The following is a 23,038-nucleotide window of genomic DNA, read 5'->3' as shown; positions in this document are numbered from 1 at the left end:
TTTCTCTTGCTCAGATAACCCTCCTGGCCTCCCTACAAAAGGGATCCTGTGGATATAATTTAAATGACTATACCAGGCAAGCTGAATATTAAGGCATTCACTGCCAAGGTATCCTGTGACCAGGCAAAAATCTGAGGACAAGAGTCATAAAACAGTTTCTAAACTTTGCTTGAATAACTTTATTTTTTCTATGACAGGACATAATAATGTTGCTGAATATGTAACAATAAAAACAATAGAAGGAATGGACACTCAATCCTTCCTAATTAATGAAGCCTAAATCCAAACCTTTTTTGACTCCTGTGAGAGAGTAAATGGATTTATTTGCATTGTTTTAAGGTATTTGTGAGAAGTCCCCTCAAGCTGAAACCAAAGGCAAAAATAAAATCTAAAACCCTACACTGCACTGACTTTTGAATTCAAACTTTGGAGTTAATATTTCTTCTTTATAATTTCTTCTTTCTAATATATTTTCAAACTTTTGATCATGGTTTAGATCTGGAAAGGATTTTAGAATTGAACCATTCAAAATAACTCTCTCATTTTACAGATGAAGAAACTGAGGCACAGAGTGATGAGGTGATTTACACCTAGTGTTCAACCCAGGTCTTCCTCATTCCAAGTTCAATGTTCTATCCAGTATACTATGTTGTCTTTGAAAAAAGAGACAGGGATGATAGATGAACTGTGAAAAACAGAAACGATAATCTACTGTGTTTTGTAGAGGACCCCGACTCCACTGCCCCAGCGCTGGGTGTGCTAATGCAATACTGATTTTCTCTTCTAGTTGTGCAGATAGGATTGTATTGATTCTGCCAGACTTCCTGCTTACACATGAGACTTCTTTGTCAGGCCTCGTCTGGGATCAAGGAGAGAATGAGTGACTTTGCAATGCAGCAAACACACCAAGACCCCTGTGGCCATAGCAATCAGACCCCTGACCCCTGAGGATGCTCATGGAATAAAATGTGATCAATTTTGTTTTAATTGAAAGGAAAAAATGTGAAAAAAGAAATGTAGCTAGACTCAGCTCCAAGGCCAAAATACACACCTCCCTGAGTCATCTGTTTTTGCATGATGCACTTGGGAATGAATGTCTGACTTGGTTTCTGGTATATGATAAATTGCTTATTTTCTTAATCATGTCTGTCCTGTCTTATTGTGCTAGAGGGACTTTGATCAGAAGGGTTCTCAGAGTTAAAAACCATTTTATGAGCCTGGAGTTGGTATGAAGAAGATCTAGGAAATATTGTCTTTTCTGGACATGAGTCATCAATCTACAAGTTACTAGCAGCACATGGCACATGATATATGTTCTTTTTTAAAGGTGTTTCCTGCTGTCTTGGAAGCTGAGAACATTGTTTTCTCGGGGCAATAAGAGAACGAACATTTTTTGGAAGGGGGATTCATCACAAAATTTTTGTCATGAGATTACAAGTTCCTTGAGATGGTGTCATCTTCTAAGTGAGTGTCCAAGGCCCTTGCAGAGGACCACATGCATCATAAGTGAAGAATCACTATCAGTCCTAAAGGTGACCCACAATCTAAGGCAGGTCTCTGCCCACTTTGACCGACATCTCTTTGCTACCCTTAGTTTGCTACCTTTGCCTAACCCATTGGTTATAGGTCTCATAAGAATATCCTGCCTACTCCCACATGGCTGAGGAGTTTGATTGACCAGTAAAGATGGAAGATGTCTTGGAAGGGGCTGGGCTGCCTCTCACTAAATGGGAATTTAGTAAAGCCTGGAGGTTGAGTATGTTATGCAGAGAATGGCTTTCAGGTATGGACCAGACAAAATATGTATGGCATCTCTTATATCATGGAGATTCTAGATTTCTGCTCTGTGCTCTCCACTTAAAAAATAAAACAAATAGGGGCAGCTAGGTGGTGCAGTGGATAGAGTACTGACCCTGGAGTCAGGAAGACCTGAGTTCAAATCTGACCTCAGACACTTAATACTTGCTTAGCTGTGTGACCTTGGGCAAGCCCCTTAACCCTATTACCCTGCCAACCCCCCCCCCCACCCGCAAACAGAAACCCAAAGAACACAGAACTTTCAGTCAGGGTTCTGGGTCAGCATCCCAGCTGGTCGTGTGAGCTAGGCAAAATCCCTTTACGTTCCCTGTCCTCAGAGAGGAGCTGCCGGCTGAAGTTTCCAGATGAAGACTGTCAGGCCCACTGGCTCGGGTCTCCCACTGGCTCGGGTCTTTCGGGGAAAATCTCAGCCTTGCTTTTTAATTGTAGCTCAGTTCTGGGAAGTCCCATTGGCTCTTTTCACAAGGCTGTTTGTTTTCACTAGCTCCCCTGACAAAGGTTTCATGCCAATGACCAAAGACAAGTATGTCAATTTGTTAACAAACCTGACCAAGTCTTTTCTTTGGCAATGGCAGGGGACTGCTGGCCTCTAAACTATTCCCATGACTGCATCCACTGCACATTGACAGAGTCTCGTATTCCACGGCAGAAGGATACGTGTCCAAACAACCATCAGGAAAATGAACAAATATCAAAGTTTCTAGGCAGACCAGACTCTCCAAATGCATGCTTCTCCAAGGTAGGAAGGATTTCAGGAGGTAGGGAATGGGGCTTGTGAATGAGCATGGGAATGAGCACACTTTGATGCTTCAAAGAGGGGATTCCAAGATCTCCATGAAGGAGAGTGACTGATCCTGCCTTTGTTTCCCTTTAGCACACTTCAATTCAGTACTGGCTAACTCTGACCTCTGGGCCTTTAGTCAAACTATTACAGACCTCACTGGGCAGCTTGTAGCACAGGTAAGCCCTGGGCATGGGGTGGGGAATGGGGTGGGGTGGAGGGAGTTCTGTCTCCAGCTTTTATGTTCCAAGGCTCCAGGCTGAGGATATAAAGGCAAAGCCGAGATCATTTCTGCCCATTCACCTTCACTGGGAAGCTCTTGTCCAGATAGGTGTTTATATGTAGAAGAAATGAGAGGCAATTGCAGGGGGGGGGGGGATCTGGAAGTATCAGAGTCCACCCTGATCCAGCTCCTTGCATCCAGGTAGATACAGGATCCATCTCTCCATCCTATTGTTGAGACAAGAAGAAGTTAGTCTGTAATGTGACTGGATTCTGGAGGGGAAGGAAGGACCTCCCCATCTTATCCTGGATGACCCTGGGCAAGTCTTTTCCATCTCAGATCCTCTGTATCCTCCTCCATAAGATGTGGCTATTGTTCTGAATGAGCTAAGGTCTCTTCTAACACGAAAACTATGAACTATGATCTTGAATGCTTCAATGACTTTCAAATGACAACTATCATTTGTCATCCAAGTCAACCAGAGGACTGAGGACAAACCTGTCGTTAGAAAGCCCATGTCTGTTGTGGGGTGGCTGAGGAGCACAACAGATAGAGAGCTGTCCCTGGAGTCAGGCTCACTTGAGTGCAAATCTCACTTCCATCACTTCCTAGCTGTGGGACCCTGGGCAAGTAACTTAGCCTCTATTTGCCTCCTCTGTAAAATGGGGATGATAACAGCATCCACTTCTGAAAATGGTTGTGAAGAGAAGTTAATATTGGTAAAGTGCTTTGTGAACCTTAAAATTCTTTAGAAATGCCAGCTATCATCATCATCATCACCCTGATTATTATTGTTATGCTTCTAACTTTAAAAGACACTTCAATTAAGGAAAGAGAGAGAGAGAGAGAGAGAGAGAGAGAGAGAGAGAGAGAGAGAGAGAGAGAGAGAGAGAGAGAGAGAATGAATTCTGCATGACTCAGGGCCAAAACGAAAGAGGTAGATTTTGCTAAATAGTTCCTAGAGAAGCAGTTCAAGTCTATTAGTTAGCAACTTCCATGCATACATAAGACACTGGGAAGATTTAAGGGAAAAAACTTGTAAAGTTCCTAAGGAAAGAGTCGTAAGGGACCCTACAATCATCTAGTAAAATCTTAATACTTGTGGCATTTACATTTTGGATTGTTTGATTTTGTTTTTTAAAGCTGGAAAGGTGGGGTGGCTAGGTGGCACAGTAGATAAAGCACCAGCCCTGGAGTCAGGAGTACCTGAGTTCAAATCTGTCCTCAGACACTTAATTACCTGTGTGGCCTTGGGCAAGTCACTTAACCCCATTGCCTTGAAAAAACTAAAAAAAAAAAGCTGGAAAGGCCCTTAGACATCCTTTAGAACAGCGGTGCTTAACCTCATATTCATGAACTTGTTTTTGCTTTTAAAAATATTTTGATAATCATATTTTAACATAATTTTTCCTTTCTAATATGATGTTTTGTTTCATGCATTTAAAGATGTAGTTCTGACAAGGGGTCCACAAGCTTCACCAAACTGTCAAAAGAAACCATAACACACAAAAAACAATCCTATAATATTCATCTTGTACAGATGGGGAAATTGAGGTGCAGAGGTAAAGATAAAGTGCCTTGCTTAGGTTCCCTAGGGGGACAGAGCTGAGATGAGGACCAAAGTGTGCTGATTCCCATTCTGGGGTATTTTTTTTTTAATGTTTCCTCTTTGACAACTGATTCTTTTCAGAAAGTTTCAAAAGCTGTTTTCTAATTTCTAACACAATAACAAACCACAATCCTTTGGGTCTGAGGATATATTACGGAAAGAAGCCAGCTCTGCTAACATGACTTTCTGAACATTGCTCTTCACTGAGGCTCTACTTCAAGGAAACAGCAAACAACCATCTCAGGGGAATAACTTCCGGACCTCTTTGATGACATTGGGGTTTATCAGGATGCATCACCCTCAACCAATGACGTAGGGGACTGGGGAAGCAGGAGGAAAGTTTCTCAATATTAAGAGAAAATGAAAAAGTTGGCAACAGGTCCTCTGGGCTGAAATGGAAGGGACTTCAGCTGTTCTGAGAAAGTGAACTGGGCCCATAAGTCACCAGAGCCCCCAGAAATCACTGGTGATGCTTTAGGTTATACATGGGCACTTCCCACGTGTTGGTTGTGCAGAAACAAAATGAAAAATAAACTCATCCCTTCAAGTTGCTTCCTACTATGTCCTATATAAAGGCAGGAGGATACTGGAGAAGAATAAAGCCCACTGATATTTTGGAGTCATATAATGTTCTAGAGATGCAAAAGGAGGCATCTGGGTCAGATGTTAGGGGTTTGTTTTTTTTTTTGAGGATATACAGAGGTAGTAATAACAACAGATTTTTGAGGGTTTTCCCAAGGCAATGGGGTTAAGTAACTTGCCCAAAGTCACACAGCTAGGCAATTATTAAATGTCTGAGACTGGATTTGAACTCAGACCCTCCTATCTCCAGGGCCGGTGTTCTATCTACTGCATCATCCAGCTGCCCCAACACCAGATTTTTTAGATAGCTATCTGTAAAGATAGTATCAGGAAGCCCTGATAACTCTTGTCTTTTAGAAAACTATCAACATTATTATCAAAAAATAAAATATAATGATCTCATTCCCTTAAAAAAATTACAAGACTGCAACTTGCCTCCATTTACCTTTTCTGCTTGGAAATGATCTTTTTCATCACTCATCAGAAATGGCTCAGAGAGGAAACAGCATACACACTCAATAGGGTATAGACATCTATCTAGAGAAAAAAGGAGAGAAGGGGGACAGGGCAAAGGGGGACGATGTGGATGATAGAGGAGAGGGTAGATCATAGGAGAAAACAGTCAGCTATAACACATTTTCTTTTTTACTTTTTGCAAGCTTGGGATTGGGTGGCCTGTCCAGGACCACGGGGCCGGGTGGTTGCTGGGTCTCTGGGGTGGTATGTGCTCTTGGGGCCTCTTGGACCCAGGGTCAGTGCTCTGTCTGCTGCACCACTCAGTTATCCTACAGCATATTTTAGAAGAGGGACAGAGTGAAAGGAGAAAGAAAATATAATAGATGACAGTGGGGAGGAATGGGTGGAGGGAATTACAATCAGCAACAGCAACTGTGGAAAAATATGGAAGTAACTTCTGTGATGGACTTATGATAAAGAATGTGATCCACCCGAGACAGAGCTGATGGTTCCAGAACAGAGACTGAAACACATTTTTTCTCTTTCTTTTACTATATCTCTCATGAGGTTTTATATTTTTGTGGGGGAGGGGATATTATGTTTACTCTTAATAAGAATGTTTTAGTAATGTGTAAAAAGAAAGAAAGAAAGAAAGAAAGAAAGAAAGAAAGAAAGAAAGAAAGAAAGAAAGAGGAAATGATCCTTTTCAGAGTAGGCAGGATTTTACTCCAAATTTGCTGCTCAATAATATTTGTTTCAGACCTTTTTGGCTGATGTAGTCCTCTAGGCTTGTCTCCTATCCAGAGCATCTGCAGCCCCTTAACAACCATAGGAAATCTCTCTTTCACTGGCACCTTGCATAGACATCCTCCATGTCAGCAATGGTTTTGGTGATCCTCTATTGTTTCAGTGTTTCTCTATTGTATGTCTTGTCTGACATTAATGATTAGATGTATCTCTCTCATTTTTCTTAAAGAAACTTCTAAGATCTGAATTCATTAATCAAGAAGACATTACTGAGAATTTACTATTTCCCAAACATTGGGGATAGAAATTTGAAAATGGGATGCCCTCTGAGGTACCACCTCACACCTCTCAGACTGGTCAATATTGCCAGAAAGGAAAATGATCAATATTGGAAGGGATGTGGAAAATTTGGTACACTAATATATTGTTGGTGGAGTTGTGAACTCATCCAACCTTTCTGGAGAGCATTCTGGAATTATGCCCAAAGGGCAACAAAAATGTGCATCCCATTTGATCCAGCAATACCACTACTGCGTCTATACCCTGAAGAGATGATGAAAAAGGGTAAAAACATCACTTGTACAAAAAATATTCATAGCAGCCCTGTTTGTGGTGGCAAAGAATTGGAAATCAAGTAAATGTCCTTTAATTGGGGAATGGCTTAGCAAGCTATGGTGTATGTATGTCATGGACCACTATTATTCTATTAGAAACCAGGAGGGATGGGAATTCAGGGAAGTCTGGAAGGACTTGCATGAACAGATGCTGAGTGAGATGAGCAGAACCAGAAAAAACATTGTACATGCTAACAGCAACATGAGGGTGATGATCAACCTTGATGGACTTGCTCATTCCATCAGTGCAACAATCTGGGACAATCCTGGGATATCTGTGATGGAGAATGCCATCTGTATCCAGAGAAAGAACTGTGGAGTTTGAACAAAGACCAAAGACTATTACCTTCAATTTCGGAGAGAAAAAAAACCCGTTATCTCATTATGTATTTTTGCTCTCTCTTATACTTTATTTTTCATCTTTAAGGGTATGATTTCTCTCTTATCACATTCAACTTAGATCAATGTATAATATGTATGTATACATGTATCCAAACATGGATGTGTGTATACATGGAAATAATGTAAAGACTAACAGACTGCCTTCTGTGGGGGTGGGGGAGGGAAGCAAAAATAGGGGAAAATAGTAAAACTCAAAAAACTCAAAATAAATAAAATCATTCTAGAAAAAAATGGGATGAGTACATACAGACTGAATTCACAATGAGTTTAATTAGGACCCTCCCAGATAGAAGGGAGATTGGGTACTTGTTGGAGGAGAATCATTAAGTTTTGTCACAATAAGACAGCAGGCACATATCAAACCCCTACTTTAATTACATTAAGCACTGGACCAACTGAATGAAATATAATACAAACTGTAGGGATTAAATCTACTCTATGATAGGATTTATTTGGGTTAGGAAATCACAACACTTGAGTTGATCTTGAGTGAACTTCTGTGTCTCAGTTTTCTCATCTGTAAAATGGGGAAAATATACTACTACTACTACTACTAATAATAATAATGAAATAAAATATTGGTAAAGCAGTTTGCAGATTTTAGATCTCTATATATACATATTAGCTATGATGCTGATGCCGATGATGGTGGTAGTGATGATGATGATGGTGGTGATGGCCCTGGTGGTGCGGGTGAGACAGCATGGCACAAGGAACAGAGAGTAGGCCTCAGAGCAGGACAGACCTAGGTTCAAACCCTGCCTTTGACACATACTGGCAATGTGATCTTGGGTCACTTAACCTCTACACATTATTAAAGAATATGATGCTTTCAAACTCAAGAATCCTTTGACCCCCCCAAGGCCCTTCCTTGATAAGAGAGAATAATTACCTAGGACTAGTAAAATTTTGTTCCCATACTCAGTAGTAAAGTACAAGAACCAAAGATTCAAAGCTGGAAGAGACTTCTGACCTTGTGTGCCTAAACTTAATGGCACTGAGTTAGTACAATGGGGAGGACCCAGAATAACATCAGGAAGATCTATGTTCAAATCTGCCCTTGGACATTTATTAGCTATGTGACCCAGGTATATATCTTAGCTTCTCAGCTTCAGTTCTTTCATCTGTAAAATGGATAATGATAGTCTACAGGGTTGTTTTGTAAAGATCTATCTCAATACATTTCATTCAACAAGTCTTAAAGGGCCATGTAATTACTAGATATCATACTCTCAAATTATAAGTAAATAGAACCCTAGAGGAGGAAGTGACTTGTCCAAGATCACACAAGTGATAAATAGGAGAGTGGAATTTGAACCCAGATCCTCTGAATACAAAAACCAGTACTCTTTCCATGTCACCCTAATGCATCTTCTTCCTCTGAAACTTGGCCAGAATGTTAATCCTAGGTATTGAATTGGATGCCTCTTAGAATGAATCATTATAATGTACCACCATTATTTTGGGAGAAAAGACTTACAGAAAATATTCATTTTATGTTTGGAGCTATTTCTGTTGTCTCAATTGCAAGAACAAAGCCAGGTTTGTAATTTTTAAATTATATGCATTTTTAAAAAGTCTACAGTTTTGCCATTCTAATGATCTGAGGGGGATAATTTCTCCTATGAATAACAGAATATTGACTTTTGACAGCTGGGAAGAGATAGAGGAGGATATCCAGAGAGATGTTTCCAAACCCCAGCTTGCTATGAGTACAGCAGCAGGGTCCAAGTCAGGTCCTTAGTTTATCGTTAAGCCTGTGCTCAAACTTGACTGCCCTTACAGAGACTTGGAGAATTCAGAATCATCTCCACTCTCCAGTGGAGTATTTAAAGATGGTGGTAGAGAAAAGAATGAAGTTTGGCCAGATGATGACATGTAGATGAATGGGCAGCCTACTAAGTTGCTCCACTGGCACATATGTCTTGGCCAGTCACTGCGAATGAGCAGTGAGATGGGCACAGAATTGAGTGTTGGGAGAACAGAGGGCCGGATTAAATCTGGGACAACTAGACATTATTTTTCATGCTTTTCAAAAGCTCCCTGATAGAAAATGTGCCATCCTTTTAATACCAATATGTTCATGGCAATGCCATCTGACTGTGTCTCATGGACCACCATAATATCAGAAGAATTTAAATCTCGGCTGATGCAAAGGGTAATAAAGAGATGCATGGAGAGCATAAGTGGACAGCAGGGTATCTCCAATAATGGTTCAAATGCAAAAAAATGACCCCCAAAATGTATACAAGCATAGGTGGGGCTGTAAAAGGACATAGGACAGTGATGAAGCAAGATGAGGGATGATTTGAGTCTTACTTGCTAGTTACAAAATATGAAAATATGAGAGGAAAGACTCCAGTATCTTCAGGTGGGGGCAGTGGAGAAGGGACTGGATTTAGAGGCAGCAAGATGGGGTTCAGTCCTACCACAGGCACTTAGGAATTGGATAACTCTGGGCAAGTCACTGTGCCTCAGGTTCCTCATGTGCAAAATGGGGATAATAATAGCAAATAACAGTGCATGAAGATGAAATGAAATGATCTATGTAAAATTCATCTGCTTTTCAAATGACCCTCTCTCTCTCTCTCTCTCTCTCTCTCTCTCTCTCTCTCTCTCTATATATATATATATATACATATATATATATATATATATATATATATATATATATCTTATACTAGTCATTGTAATGAAGAGAGAGCTGGCTTCAGAGTCAAAATGACTTCCAGTCTGTCTTAACACATACAGGTAGAGTGATCCTGGGAAAATTGCTTCCATAGCCCAGGAAACTTTCTCAAAGTATAAATTGCAAAGGAAGTGCCAACTTGCCCCGTGAGAGGGGGCACACTTCATTGAGAGTTATCTAGACTGATCAGGTTAGAAATAATAATAATAATAATAATAATGACTATCACCATCATCATCATCAGAGTGAATCCTCTTTGGAGAATTGACAGATGAGATCCCTTGTGCTGAGATCCCTAGTGGCCCAGAAGGCACAGTGATTACTAGGTCTGTATACTCCAAAGAGATCATAAAAAAGGAAAAATGACTCACAGGCACAAAAATAATCATAGCAGTTCTTTTTGTGGTGGCAAAAAATTGGAAACTGAGGGGGTGCCCCTCAATTGGGGAGTAGTTGAACAAATGATGGTATATGAATAAGACAGAGTATTACTGTTTTATTAGAAATGATGAGCAGACAGATTTCAGAAAAACCTGGAAAGATTTCTAAGCATTGACAGAAAGTAAAGTGAGCAGAACAGCTAACAGCAACATTGTATAATGATCAACTCTAAGAGAATTCAAGGACTCATGATGGAAAAAAACGACCACATGAAGAGAAAGAACTAAAGGAGTCTGAATACAGACTATTTTCACTTGTTTAAATTTATTTTTTTGCTTTTTCTTACTTATACCTTTTCCCTCTTTTCTGATTCTTCATTTAAAACATGACTAATAAGGAAATCTGTGTAAGATGACGTGCATGAATAACCTCTATCAGTTTGCTTACTGTCTGGAGAGGGAAGAAGAAGGGAAGGAATGAGGGAGAAAACATTGGAACTCATAATTTTACAAAAATGAATGTTGAAAATTATCTTTACTTATAATTGGAAAAAAATGAAATACTATTAAGATTTAAAATAAAGAAGGCATAGTGTTTTACCAACTCCATGGTTAACCACCTCCAAGAGATCAGGAATCCCCTGACACACCCACAGAAAGGCGAGAATAATCTCCCTTGGGTGGTATCCCCCTCACTGCTGCCTTTAAGCAAAGGCTAGATAATGACTGCTGAGTGTGGGTTGGACCAGATGGAGCCCTTCTAGTTCTAAGTTTCTGTGATTTTGATGATTTTGTCACCAGAATGGGAAGAAAATTGTAAAGGATTAAAGGAAAATATTTGGACTCAAATGTCAAATTCATGCATTTGCATCTAAGCTGTCACTAACTCCCTTCAGAAAACCCTCAAGGATAAAAGGATCATCTATTAAGAAATGGAAAGAACAATGGAGATGATTTAATCCAGAGTCCCTCCCCTGCCACTATCTAATTTATAGAAAAGGCAACAGAGGCCCAGTGAGGTGAAAAGATTGCTGGGTGTCCCAGGCAGAGCTATGGCTTAAGCTTCTTTCTGCTTCTAAATCTGGTCCCCCTTTCCCCTACAATTACCATGTCCTCTAGAACATGCACCTCCAATTCTATGCAAAGTTTAGAAAAGGAATATTGTTCCCTTAGCATGGATTGAAGGAGAAATCACAGGACCCAAGAAGTGACTAGCAACCAAGGCTGCAAGGAGAGATGAAAAGCTGTTCTCCTATGAAATACCCTTTCTTTGGATGTCTCCTTGGGGCTTCAATATTCCAGATTTGGAGCCCTGACATGTGTTCTTTCCAGAAGGTGGTAAGTCTTCATCTTGAGGATCTCTCATTTATGCACAAATAAGAAAAAAAGACTTCTTCAAAACCATATGCCACCTTGACCTTTCTACAAGTCTATGTAACACAAATAACTTGGAAGAAGCAAGACAACCCTTTAAGTTCACAGGAATTTAAGTCTTAGGGAGGAAAGAAAATCTGGGCAAATAAGAATTAAAAAAGACCATTTTTCACACTAAGAAAACTTTGGCAGAAGGAGCTGACCAGGGCTCTACTAGGAAATTCCTCCTTACAGCTCATGGCAATGAAAGGAAATAAGGATCCTTTTATCTTAGAGGACACTTGAAATTAAATTTTCTTGGTACCATAGAAATGAGAACTAGAAAAGGCCTTAGAAATCTTGTAGTCCAGTCCCTCTTTCTAATGCAGAGGACAATGATATCAGAGAGGGGAACTGATTAGCCCAAGGTCAAGGCAAATAATAAGGGAGAGATTGGAATTCAGATCTAAGAGCTCTCCGAAGGTAGTACTCTGTCCATTGCTCCATTCTGTGTGCCTTAATCATTCTCTCTCTTTTTTTTTTAGGTTTTTTCAAGGCAAACAGGGTTAAGTGGCTTGCCCAAGGCCACACAGCTAGGTAATTACTAAGTGTCTGAGACTGGATTTGAACCCAGGTACTCCTGACTCCAGGGCTGGTGCTTTATGCACTATGCCACCTAGCCGCCCCTGCCTTAATCATTCTTCCCAAGCCCTTGGCATTTACTCTGATACTAAAATACCAAATCCCTGAACTTTAGAATAAGTCACTTGAACACAATCCATTGCTAACCACATCTGAACAAGGCTCCCTACTAAGAAACATTGTGCTACAGGCTTAAGATCTTCAATGGAGAAGTAGGAGGCAAGTGGGGAAGACATCCCACCTCCTTCCCCCTCAGGCAGTTCATCACTTGGGTACAGTTCTCATTGCTTGCAATTCTGGCTGACATCAAGTCCCAAGTGACCTCCCTTGACACTCCTAGGTATGCCCTGAGGTCCAAGTTGGACAAGACTGCCCCCACAGCCTCATGAGAGGCTGCACATTGAAGTCTTCTAGAGCACAATTAGCTAAATCATAGTTTCAATGGCTCAGCATTACTTGAGATTACCCCAAACCTTCCCTCTACTTTTGCTATAAGCTAGAAGTTATCCCAAAAAGCAGCCTCAGTTACCAGGATCATATTCAAATGGGAATTATAGTGGATACTCATGCAAGATTTTGCTTAAAACTGCAATGCCTGAGAGGGATGACATTTCCAAATAAAGACTGTTACACAGCAAGAATGAAATTTATTCCCCAAGATTTCTGGGTCACGTCAGTCAGACTCTGGCCTGGAGGTCAAAGACCACCAGCAGGCCAGGAAAGCAGGAACTAGATAATACATGATGTCTAACATGAACCATCCACATCACAACAAAACAAAGCCAAAGTGGATTCCTAATTGTAAAGAGAGTTAATAGGAATAGTAACCATCAATTTCATCCATCAACCAATCATCATTTGTTAAGCAGCTATTATGAGCCAGGTAGCAGAGCAGCAGAACCAGGTTCACAGGTAGCAGGACCTGAGTTCAAGTCCTTCTCTGTCCTGTGACACTGAACTAGTCACTTACCTCCTCCACATGCTGGACAGCTCCATGAGTTTTGCAAAGGATGTTTGCTCTCCCTGGACTTCCCAGCATTGCTAAAATCACAGTTCTTGTCCCTATCTTTATTTCTATGAACCAGACAATGTTCTAGGGACTAGTTAGTCAAAGACAAAAAAAAAAATAAAATCACCATTTTACTGATAACTAATCCCATTGTTTTCATGGTGATATCTAAGATAACCTGAAGTCTTCTCATTTAACACCAGAAGAGAGCACCATCTTGGTTGAAAGGAAATGTTACTAATTAACCTCAGGGACTTTGAGCATGATTTCAAAAACTCAGAGCAGAATAATAAGACAACACAATTTAATGAAACAAGGGATGAGGCAATTATAAAATATAACATTCAGATTACTCAATATCAAAAGCCTTTGCAGGAACAGAATTTATGTAATTAGAATAAGAAGGGAAACAAATCAACTGGAAAAAATATCATTGTATCATATATCTTTGATAAAGGTCTTATATCCAAGATATAGAGACAATAAGAAAAGGTATGAAAGACTAAATACCATTCCCCAAGAGATAAGTAGTCAAAGCTTATGTCTAATTTGTAAACTAATTGAAAACGATTCCCAGTCATATGAAAGAATGCTCCAAATCAGTAATAATAAGAGGAATACATATAAAAACAATTCTGAGGTGTCAACTTGCAATCAGCAAATTGAGAAAGTTGACAAAAGAAATGAAAATCTCCTTCCTTGAGAAAGACTCATATTGTTATATTATTTTTAATTTAAGAAAAATTTTTTATTTAAGGCAATGGGGTTAAGTGACTTGACCAAGGCCACACAGCTAGGCAATTATTAAGTGTCCGAGGCTGGATCCGAACTCAGGTCCTCCTGACTCCAGGGGCAGTGTTCTATCCACTGCGCCACCTAGCTGCCCCTCATATTGTTATTAAATCATTCCTGTGGGAGGCAGCTGGATATAGTGAAAAGGGCCTAGCGACTAGGAACTTGGGTACAAATCCTGCTGGCACTGCTAACTATCTCAGTCACTTTGGTCAAGTTATTTAAACTCTTATTTGTCAAATGAAGAAGTCGGACTAGTCGTCCTTTAAGGATGACTCAAGCTCTAGCCGAATCTCTTGTTAAAATCTCAGGTACCCTAGAAAGGAGACTGAGTTGTTGGGTCATTTCCCTACTTGAAGGTGTTCTGTTCTCACCCATTTTAGCTCTTATGATTCAATTTGCTCGATTTGCTAATTCAGAGAACCAAAGACTCTAATGGATAGATGATTTTATTCTATTGGATGTTCCCTCCAGCAACTACTGGGTTTTCCCTCTTCTTTGCAGGTGGAAAATTCAGGCAGAAAAGCAAATTGGATATATTCATTTATCTACACATGTGTTCTTCCATTACAATATAATCTCCTGGAGGGGAGAGAATGTCTTTACCTTTTCTTGATATCTCCAGCTTTTATCACAGCACTCAACCCATGGTAAATTCTTTTAAAAATGCTTTTAGATGGGGGCAGCTAGGTGGCACAGTGGATAGAGCACAAGCCCTGGAATCAGGAGGACCTGAGTTCAAATCCAACCTCAAACGCTTAATAATTGCCTAGCTGTGTGACCTTGGGCAAGTCACTTAACCCTACTGCCTTAAATAAATAAACATTTAAAAAATGCTTATAAATGGCTCCCTGGATGGATGAACTCCAAATGGAATGCCAGTCAGATTTACTGAGGCATGCTCAGGTTCTATATCATCTTTTATGGGGGATATTGAGATTAAAGTGCTGGCTTGGAATAAAAGAACAAGGATTTCTATATTCAAATCCCAACTATGGGACTTTACTCAAATCAGATCTCTGACCCTCTGTTTTCTCTTCTGAAAAAAAAATAGGTTGGAAGACATAATCTCTGAGGATCTTCACCAGGCCTAAAACTGAACCTCAGACCTTCCACTGAGGCATTCCAGAAAATGATATCTTCTATCTCTTAGAAAACAAACTAGACCAAAAAAATCCTCTTAGAGTTTTAGTTATCTATTAAAAGTGAACTACTGAAGAGGCCTGATAATGTTCACCTAGTTTTTGAGAAAGAAGTTTGAAGTAGGAAGAAAGATCTATCACTGGAAAAGCCCACTACCAATTCTGCCATTCCACCTGTGAATGAACCAAAGACTCAGAAGACTCATTTGACTTGTAATAAGAACCAACATTTCTATCGTGCCCTAACACTGAAATATCAACCCCCCCAGGATGTAAGCACAAAGAAATAGACTCTGAAGGCAGAAGGGACTAAGCAATTATTTCTAGTACCATACAAAGTAAACTCTTTAACAAATTTTGACTTCTCTGATCCTTACAACAACTTTGACAGGTGGGTGTTATTTTGCAGTTGAAGAAACTGAGACAGCTAGAGGTTAAATGACTTGCCTAAGGTCACACAGGTAGTAAGCATCTAAAGCTGAATTTGAACTCAGGTCTTCCTGACTATGAGTTCAGGGATCTATCCACTGTACCACTACGGGCTCAGAGAAATACTGATTTGTCCACAGCAAAACTAAATATTATCTGTCACCAAACATATTGTCATTAATAACATTTTAGTAAGAGGAAAATTATTTATTGTAACATATTAAATATTATTATAAAATTTATAAAATATTTGTAAAATAAAATATCAAATAGTATTTTATCTTTATCTCAGACTTTTCTAGCTTCAGTGTTTACATATGCCTTGTAAGGCATAAAATTCTTAGTTTAGTAATAAAAGTATATAATTTAAAAACATACAAATGCTGAAGGGATGGGCTCACAGTTATATGATATGACCAAACCATCAAAACTGTTTTCTCATTGATCATTTTTTTTTCTGCTGGCATTTCCTCTCTTCCCTTGCCCCCAATAAGTGTTAGACCATTTTGTAAAGCTCTGAATTCTAATCCCACTTCATGATTTTACTAGGTTTGTGAACTTGGGCAAGTCACTTAATTGCTGCCTGCCTCAGTTTCCTCATGTGTAACTTGGGAAAATAATGGCACTTTCTTCCCATAGTTGTTTTCAGGATCAAATGAGCTAATATTTATAAAGTGTTTTGTGAACCTTAGAGCCCTATTATCAATAAAATGTAGATTTTTGTAAGCGATGACCTGCCCCCAAATTAAAATAGCAAATCAAATCAAATCAAAAATGGAAAGGAGTTTTCTCATGGTGGACACTTTCTCTCCATCTGTGTGTTATTCTCCTTAGATATTTCAGAAGCCTGCAAAAGGCAACTAAGGGAATTTTCCAACATACTAGATCAAGAGAAGTCAAAAATCAAACCAAGCAAAATCAGTCCCCTCAATGCCACCTAAATGTTACAAATGAATGATATAGTCATGAATTCGTTGTTCATTCCCAAGATCAAAACTCTCCTATCAATCAGAAGGACCCAAGACCAACCTCCAGATTGGAGAATGAAATGGCATTTCCAAGTTCTCTGTCCCCATTCCTCCATGAGCTGTCACTATGCTCTGATCATTTGGAATCAATGCATGCCTGGGTCACTTACTCATTTTTCTCCAGGTGTATGATCAGCTCCTTCCTGTCCACTTCGATTCGAAAGCTCAGCCTCACTGGGTGATCCTGGGGGAAAGGAACATAAGTTTTCCATGAGACAATTTTCTCTGTTTCCTTTTTGGCCTGGATATTCAAAGTGGTTCTGCCACCCACCACTGGAAACTGGGCTTCCTCATAATCACACTCCTAGGATTTAATAACTACTGACATTTACATAGCATGTTAAAATTTGCAGCACACTTTACAAATATTCTCTCATTTTATCTTCCCAAATAACCCTGAAGGGAGATGCTCTTAGAATTCCCACTTTGCAGATGAGAAAAATGAGGCAGATGGAGGTTAAGTGGTTATGCAACCAGAAGTATCTGAGTTCAGATCTGAACTCAGATCTTGTTAAGTCTAGGTATAGGGTTTTATTTATTATACTACCTAACTGATAGTCTGGTGATTATAGAAGAGAGTCTGGGGATTACAGAATCCCTTCTCCCATTTTACAAACTGAGGAAACTGAGGTTCAAAGTCAGGAAGGGACTTAACCTATCATTCATAAGTAGAGAAGGCACTCTGGTCATCCTAGTCAAGGCATCAGGAAAGTGATGGATGAGGTAGGATGATGTGCCAGAGCAGGGAAGAACCTCTCTCTACTCAGACTAGTAGCAGAAGATGGAATTTTCTGGAGCTGGAGGAGTGACCCATTTTCCTGCTAGCCAGCCTAGTGAAGGAAGGTGAGGATATGACATTCTCTTCCCTCTCTTTTTGGGGACCACAACTTACAAGCCTTCCTCTGAGGTAGGAGGTTAAGTAAGAGGGCCTTGCTTTTTTCTACCAGCATGTAACAGGAGGCTGAAAGCCCATTTTCCCAGAGAGTCTCTACTTTAGTCTCTAGACATGTTCCCCCATCCCATCCCTGATTCTGGCTTCTTTTGTTTACCCACTGGCAGAGAGGACTCTGGATTCAAAACCTCTCTTGTTCCCCTGAGGAGTGGATCTGTAATGTAACATAGAGGCATCTGGTAGTGCAGCTTGAACCAGATTAAAATGTAATTGGGAAATAGTTAATGAAATAAACAAAAAACATTTCAGTCAGTCATTTTTTCATTTTTTTTTTTCAATTGTTAAATGCTTCATAACCCTACTTGGGGCTTTCTTAGCAGAGATACTGGAGTAATTTCCCATTCCTTCTTCAGTTCATTTTACAGAGCAGGAAACTGAGGCAAACAGGGATTAAAACAAGATAGATTTGAACTCAGGTCTTCCTGACTCTATCCACTGTACCATCTAGCTGCCCTCAATAAAACGGATAATGCTAATGTGTGGTTTTTATGTAAATGTGCAGCCCTAATGGCAGGGATTCCTTTCTTTTGGAGTTAAACACCCCTGATGTAACCCATCAAGTACAATCAAAATGTGAGATGTTATTAAAAGGTGAAGCAATAGATAAAGATGAGCGCTATTCTCCGACTCTCAAGGATAAAGGACTAATTGTTTTTGGAACTCTTTTGCATAGGATTTATTATAATTTTCCTGAAATTTGTCTGTAGCAAGAGCTAAAGTGATTCTAGAAAGAGCAAAAATCCTTAACTCACATTTCCAGAATGACTGAATGGATGGATGAAAATATATTTCTCAAGTCCCCACTATGTGTTAGGAAGGGAACTCTTAGTAGGCTCTTTGTGAGACAACTTCTCCCTTCAAGGAGTTTACTTTCTAATAGGGAAGACAAAACACACAGGTAAATGGGGGCCAGGGGATGGAGTTAGGGGCTGGGAAGTTCCAGGACTGGGGAATACAGTTCTAGACAGTTAATTATTCCATCCTTTCCCCAATACAACCAGTCCTGTTTAATAATGTTTGTTCTTCATTTTTTAAGAAGACCACTACATTCGAGACGTGACAAGCACGTGAATTGGATTTGAGTGAGGGGTGCTGTGCTAAGTCACCAGCCTCATTTTCTTCTCCAGTCATCTGGGTCCAGTGGCCAGATAAGAAACAGGACAATTGGAAATGACTCTGGGTGTGGGGTAATTAGGGTTAGATGACTTGTCCAAGGTCACACAGCTAGTAAGTGGCAAGTATCTTAGACTAGATTCGAATTGTCCTCCTGAATCCAAGGCCAGAGCTCTTTATCCACTGTGCCACTGAGCATACACTGGAAGGTGGGCTGAAGCCAGGTATGGATACTGGCCAGGATATCCTGGGATGGAGTGTCTTATAGAATGAGAAACATCCTAAGCTGAATTTAGTGGCTTAAGGGAGTTTGAACTCCTTTGCCTACTAATCAAAATGGCTCATCCCTGGACTCTGAAGATCCAGTCTGGAGGACACAGGCAAGAAGCTGGGAGGGGTGAAGTGGGGGAGTACCCGGCTGGAGAGGATTTAAGGCAGGCTACTGTGGACTGAGCAAGCTTGTGCATAATCACTCACCTATTCGGTGACTGATTCTCTCCAGGACCAAGTGAAGAGGTCAGTGGATTTTTGCAGTGGCAAAGAATTGAAAATTGAGGGGATGCCCACCAATTAAGGAATGGCCAAACAAATTGTGGTGTATGTAGGGGATGGACCACTATTGTTTTATAAGAAATCAGGAGGGATGGGATTTCAGCAAAGCCTAGAAAGAATAGCATGAACTGATGTTGAGTGAAATGAGCAGAACCAGAAGTACACTGTATACCTTAACTACAACATGTGATGGACTTGCTCATCTTAGCAGGACAATAATCAAAGACAATTTTAAAAGACTTGTGATGATACCATCCATATCCAGAGAAGGAACTGTGGAGTTTAAAAGAAGACAAAAGGGGGCAGCTAGGTGGCGTAGTGGATAAAGCACCGGCCTTGGAGTCAGGAGTACCTGGGTTCAAATCCGGTCTCAGACACTTAATAATGACCTAGCTGTGTGGCCTTGGGTAAGCCACTTAACCCCATTTGCCTTGCAAAAATCTTAAAAAAAAAAGACCAAAGCTTGCTATCTTCAATTTTTAAAAGTTGTCTTATGTATTATGTCATTTTTTTCTCTGTTTTCTTTCTTCTGTTTGGATCTGATTCTTCCTTCACGATATGATCAATATTGATCTGTGTTTAGCATGGTTATTAATGCAGGGCCTATATCAGATTGCTTTCAGTCAGGGGGAGAGAGGACAGGAAGGAAGGGAGGAAGGGAGGGAGGGAGGGAGGGAGAAAAACATACAACTCAAAACCTTGCAAAAAATTGGTAAAAATACAAAAAAAAAGATAAGTGGATTAACTGCTCAGGGAGCAAAACATTTACAAAATATTTTCCTTTCAATAACTCTATGGGATAGGCAGAAGAAATATTATTGTCTCCATTTTACAGATGTGGAAACTGAAGCATAGAACAAATCACAATTCTTTTAATTGTGATATAAGTTTTCAAATGTGCTTCCAGCAAGGAAACAGTCATTTCCATTTGAATTGATGGCATGCATATCTTCCTTCAAATAACATTAGTTCTACCTCAACCAGGTATTTTTCCTACTTGTATGTATTTCGATGTTGTTTCCAATTTGGATTTGATTAAGATACTGAGCACAAATGACTTTATTTTAAAAACTTAACAATAGGGCAAGTTCATCCAGTCCTAGAACCACTAAGACATTATATTTGTAGCTTGAAATAATTTCCTTGGTGTATGTGGCATCTTGCTTCCCAAGAAAATAAGAGACCCATACCTCTTAATATCTTGTTCTAACATTATCTTCTAGGATTTCTTTAGGCTCTGCTGACAATTCTTTAATTGAAAGAATGCATATTTCCATGTGCTTTACACAGGAATCTGCTTGGACTGGTTTCTTTAAATGTTCAGTGTGCTAAATTGTTAAATTTTCAGTTGGATCTTGAGGCCTTGAGAATCAGCAAACAAAACAAATCAAGGCTTGATTTATTGTTCTGCTGATTGTTGAGACTTATGAAAGTGATGGAGAAAATGTTAATACAGACATCAAACTGAGGAGTAGGTCTTGCATACTTTGTTATGCAAATGTTGTTTTCCTTGCTGCTTTGGAAAGATAATTGTTAAACATTTGCCAACACACCACTACCTTTGGGCCATCTCCAGTCCTGATTCACATCTGACCATTGGACCCAGATGACTCTGGAGGAGAAAGTGAGGCTGGTGACTTAGTACAGCATCCCTTCACTACAATCCAATTCATGTGCTTGTCATGGTATCAGCTCCCTGATGTCGTGGTCTTCTTCGATAACAAAGGACATACATGGGCAGCTAGGTGGTGCAGTGGATATGAGTTCAAATTTGACCTCACACACTTAATAATTACTTAGCTGTGTGGCCTTGGGCAAGTCACTTAACCCTACTGCCTAACTTAAATACAAAAGACAACCAAAAATCGAAGGACAAATATCATCAAGGAAGAGACAGCTTCCCTATGCTCTAAGAGACATATGATGCCACTACCCCTCATTCTGGTAATGACCCAACCCTATCTGCATTGGAGTCTCAACCATGTCTTCCCATAAGTTTGACCTCCATAGTCCAAATCAGGTTTTGAGGGTCTTGTTCATACTCTGTTTATATTGAGAGGAGACGAATGGAGCCCCTCTAGAACACAGACTATTGATCAGTCATGCCTTACTCTTGCCATGTGACCACTCATCTTTTATTTCTTTGATTACACCACCTCCATAATTTCATCTCATCTTTACCTCAAAGACAAAATCCTAATGGACAGAAACAAAATAATGGGGCTAAAGGAGCCAAGGATAGGTTGGGGGGGGGTAAAGGAATCTTGTTTGAGATTTGAATTGAGAGACCACAAATTGTTTAGTTTCTTAGGTATTTTCCTCTAAGATACAAGGTATTTTATGGAATCCTTAAAAAATTGCATTTTGCTGAGTCTGACAATAAACTGAAAGTGTATCAACAGGATTCTTGATTTCAAATCAAGAAAATATTGTTGAGGACATTTGATAATGTTATCAGGAATCAAGTAAGGAAGTAGTTTATTTCTAATACCAGCTTAGGAGCGGTTTGTCCTCAGTCGACTTTCTGAAATAATATCCTGTTATTTCACAAAGATCACTAGATAACCCTCTCTTCTTTGGAAACTGTCTGTATACTTCTTGCAAAGTTGTATAAAGTAAATGCTCAATTATCTGGGGGATGGATAGCTCTGTTACTACTAATCCATGGCAAATCTCATTTCAACTTCTTATTAACATTCTGACCTACTCTATTTAGATACCCTGTTGACATAAACAGTATCTCTATTTACTCAAGTCCAGTCGGAGCTGGGAATGAATGATGGGTTTTTTAAATCAAAACAATTACCATGCCAGCACAAAGAAGGGGCCACCCAACAAATTCTCTGAGCTAGGTCAGCTTTAATTTTAGACTACTGCTCTGAGAAGTGATATGATCTATTTCCTACATGGATGGAGGAGCAAGGATAGAGATGCGGCAAAGGCAGAGTTTTTGAGCTCCTCCAAAGTCAAGTAGAATTGATTTTACTACCTGGACTAGATTACATCAGGTTTTGGTATATGCAGTAATGGTAAAATATGTAAATTATAGGCTATGAAGTGCTTGGATACCATATGTAAAAGTGAGCACCAAAAAAAAAAAATCCCAAAGAATAAATGATTAATGAATTACCTATAATTTGAGATAATCTATATTAAACCAACCTATAGTCTTGGGTAGTTATGTGGCATAGTAGAAAGGGTGTTAGGCTTGGAATCAGGAAGATTCATTGTCCTAAATTAAAATCCATTCTCAGACACTTACTACCTATATGACCTTGGGTAAATCAGTTGTTTTGGGGCTTTTTAAAAACAAGGTAATGGGGTTAAGTGACTTGCCCAAGGTCACACAGCTAGGTAATTATTAACTACTTGAGTCTGGATTTGAATGTAGGTCCGCCTGACTCCAGGGCTGGTGCTCTGTCCACTGCACCATTGAATTGCCCCTGGGCAAATCAATTCTTTTTTTTTTTTAAGGTTTTTGTAAGGCAAATGGGGTTAAGTGGCTTGCCCAAGGCCACACAGTTAGGTAATTATTAAGTGTCTGAGGCCTCATTTGAACTCAGGTACTCCTGACTCCAGGGCCCGTGCTCTATTCACTGTACCACCTAGCTGCCTGCAAATCAATTCTTGAAGAAAACCATGACATCAGGGAGGTGATGTCATGACAAGCACATGGATTAGATTTGAATGGGGGCTGTGCTAAGTTACCTGCCTCACTTTCTTCT

General features: G+C 39.8%; 1 protein-coding gene across 1 annotated transcript in view; it reads right to left on the bottom strand.

The window, feature by feature from the left end:
* ADAM12 (ADAM metallopeptidase domain 12) overlaps positions 1-23,038 on the bottom strand; it is a 371,590-nt gene that overhangs the window by 276,972 nt on the left and 71,580 nt on the right. Inside the window, exon 3 of the mRNA XM_074232182.1 lies at positions 16,807-16,880. Coding sequence (XP_074088283.1) covers positions 16,807-16,880 — 74 coding nt within the window. The remainder of the gene's footprint in view (positions 1-16,806; positions 16,881-23,038) is intronic.

This window comes from Macrotis lagotis, chromosome 4, assembly GCF_037893015.1.
Source record: "Macrotis lagotis isolate mMagLag1 chromosome 4, bilby.v1.9.chrom.fasta, whole genome shotgun sequence".
NCBI classification, from domain to species: Eukaryota; Metazoa; Chordata; class Mammalia; order Peramelemorphia; family Peramelidae; genus Macrotis; species Macrotis lagotis.
Note: the sequence above shows the minus strand (reverse complement) of the source record. Positions and strands in the feature narration are given on the sequence as shown.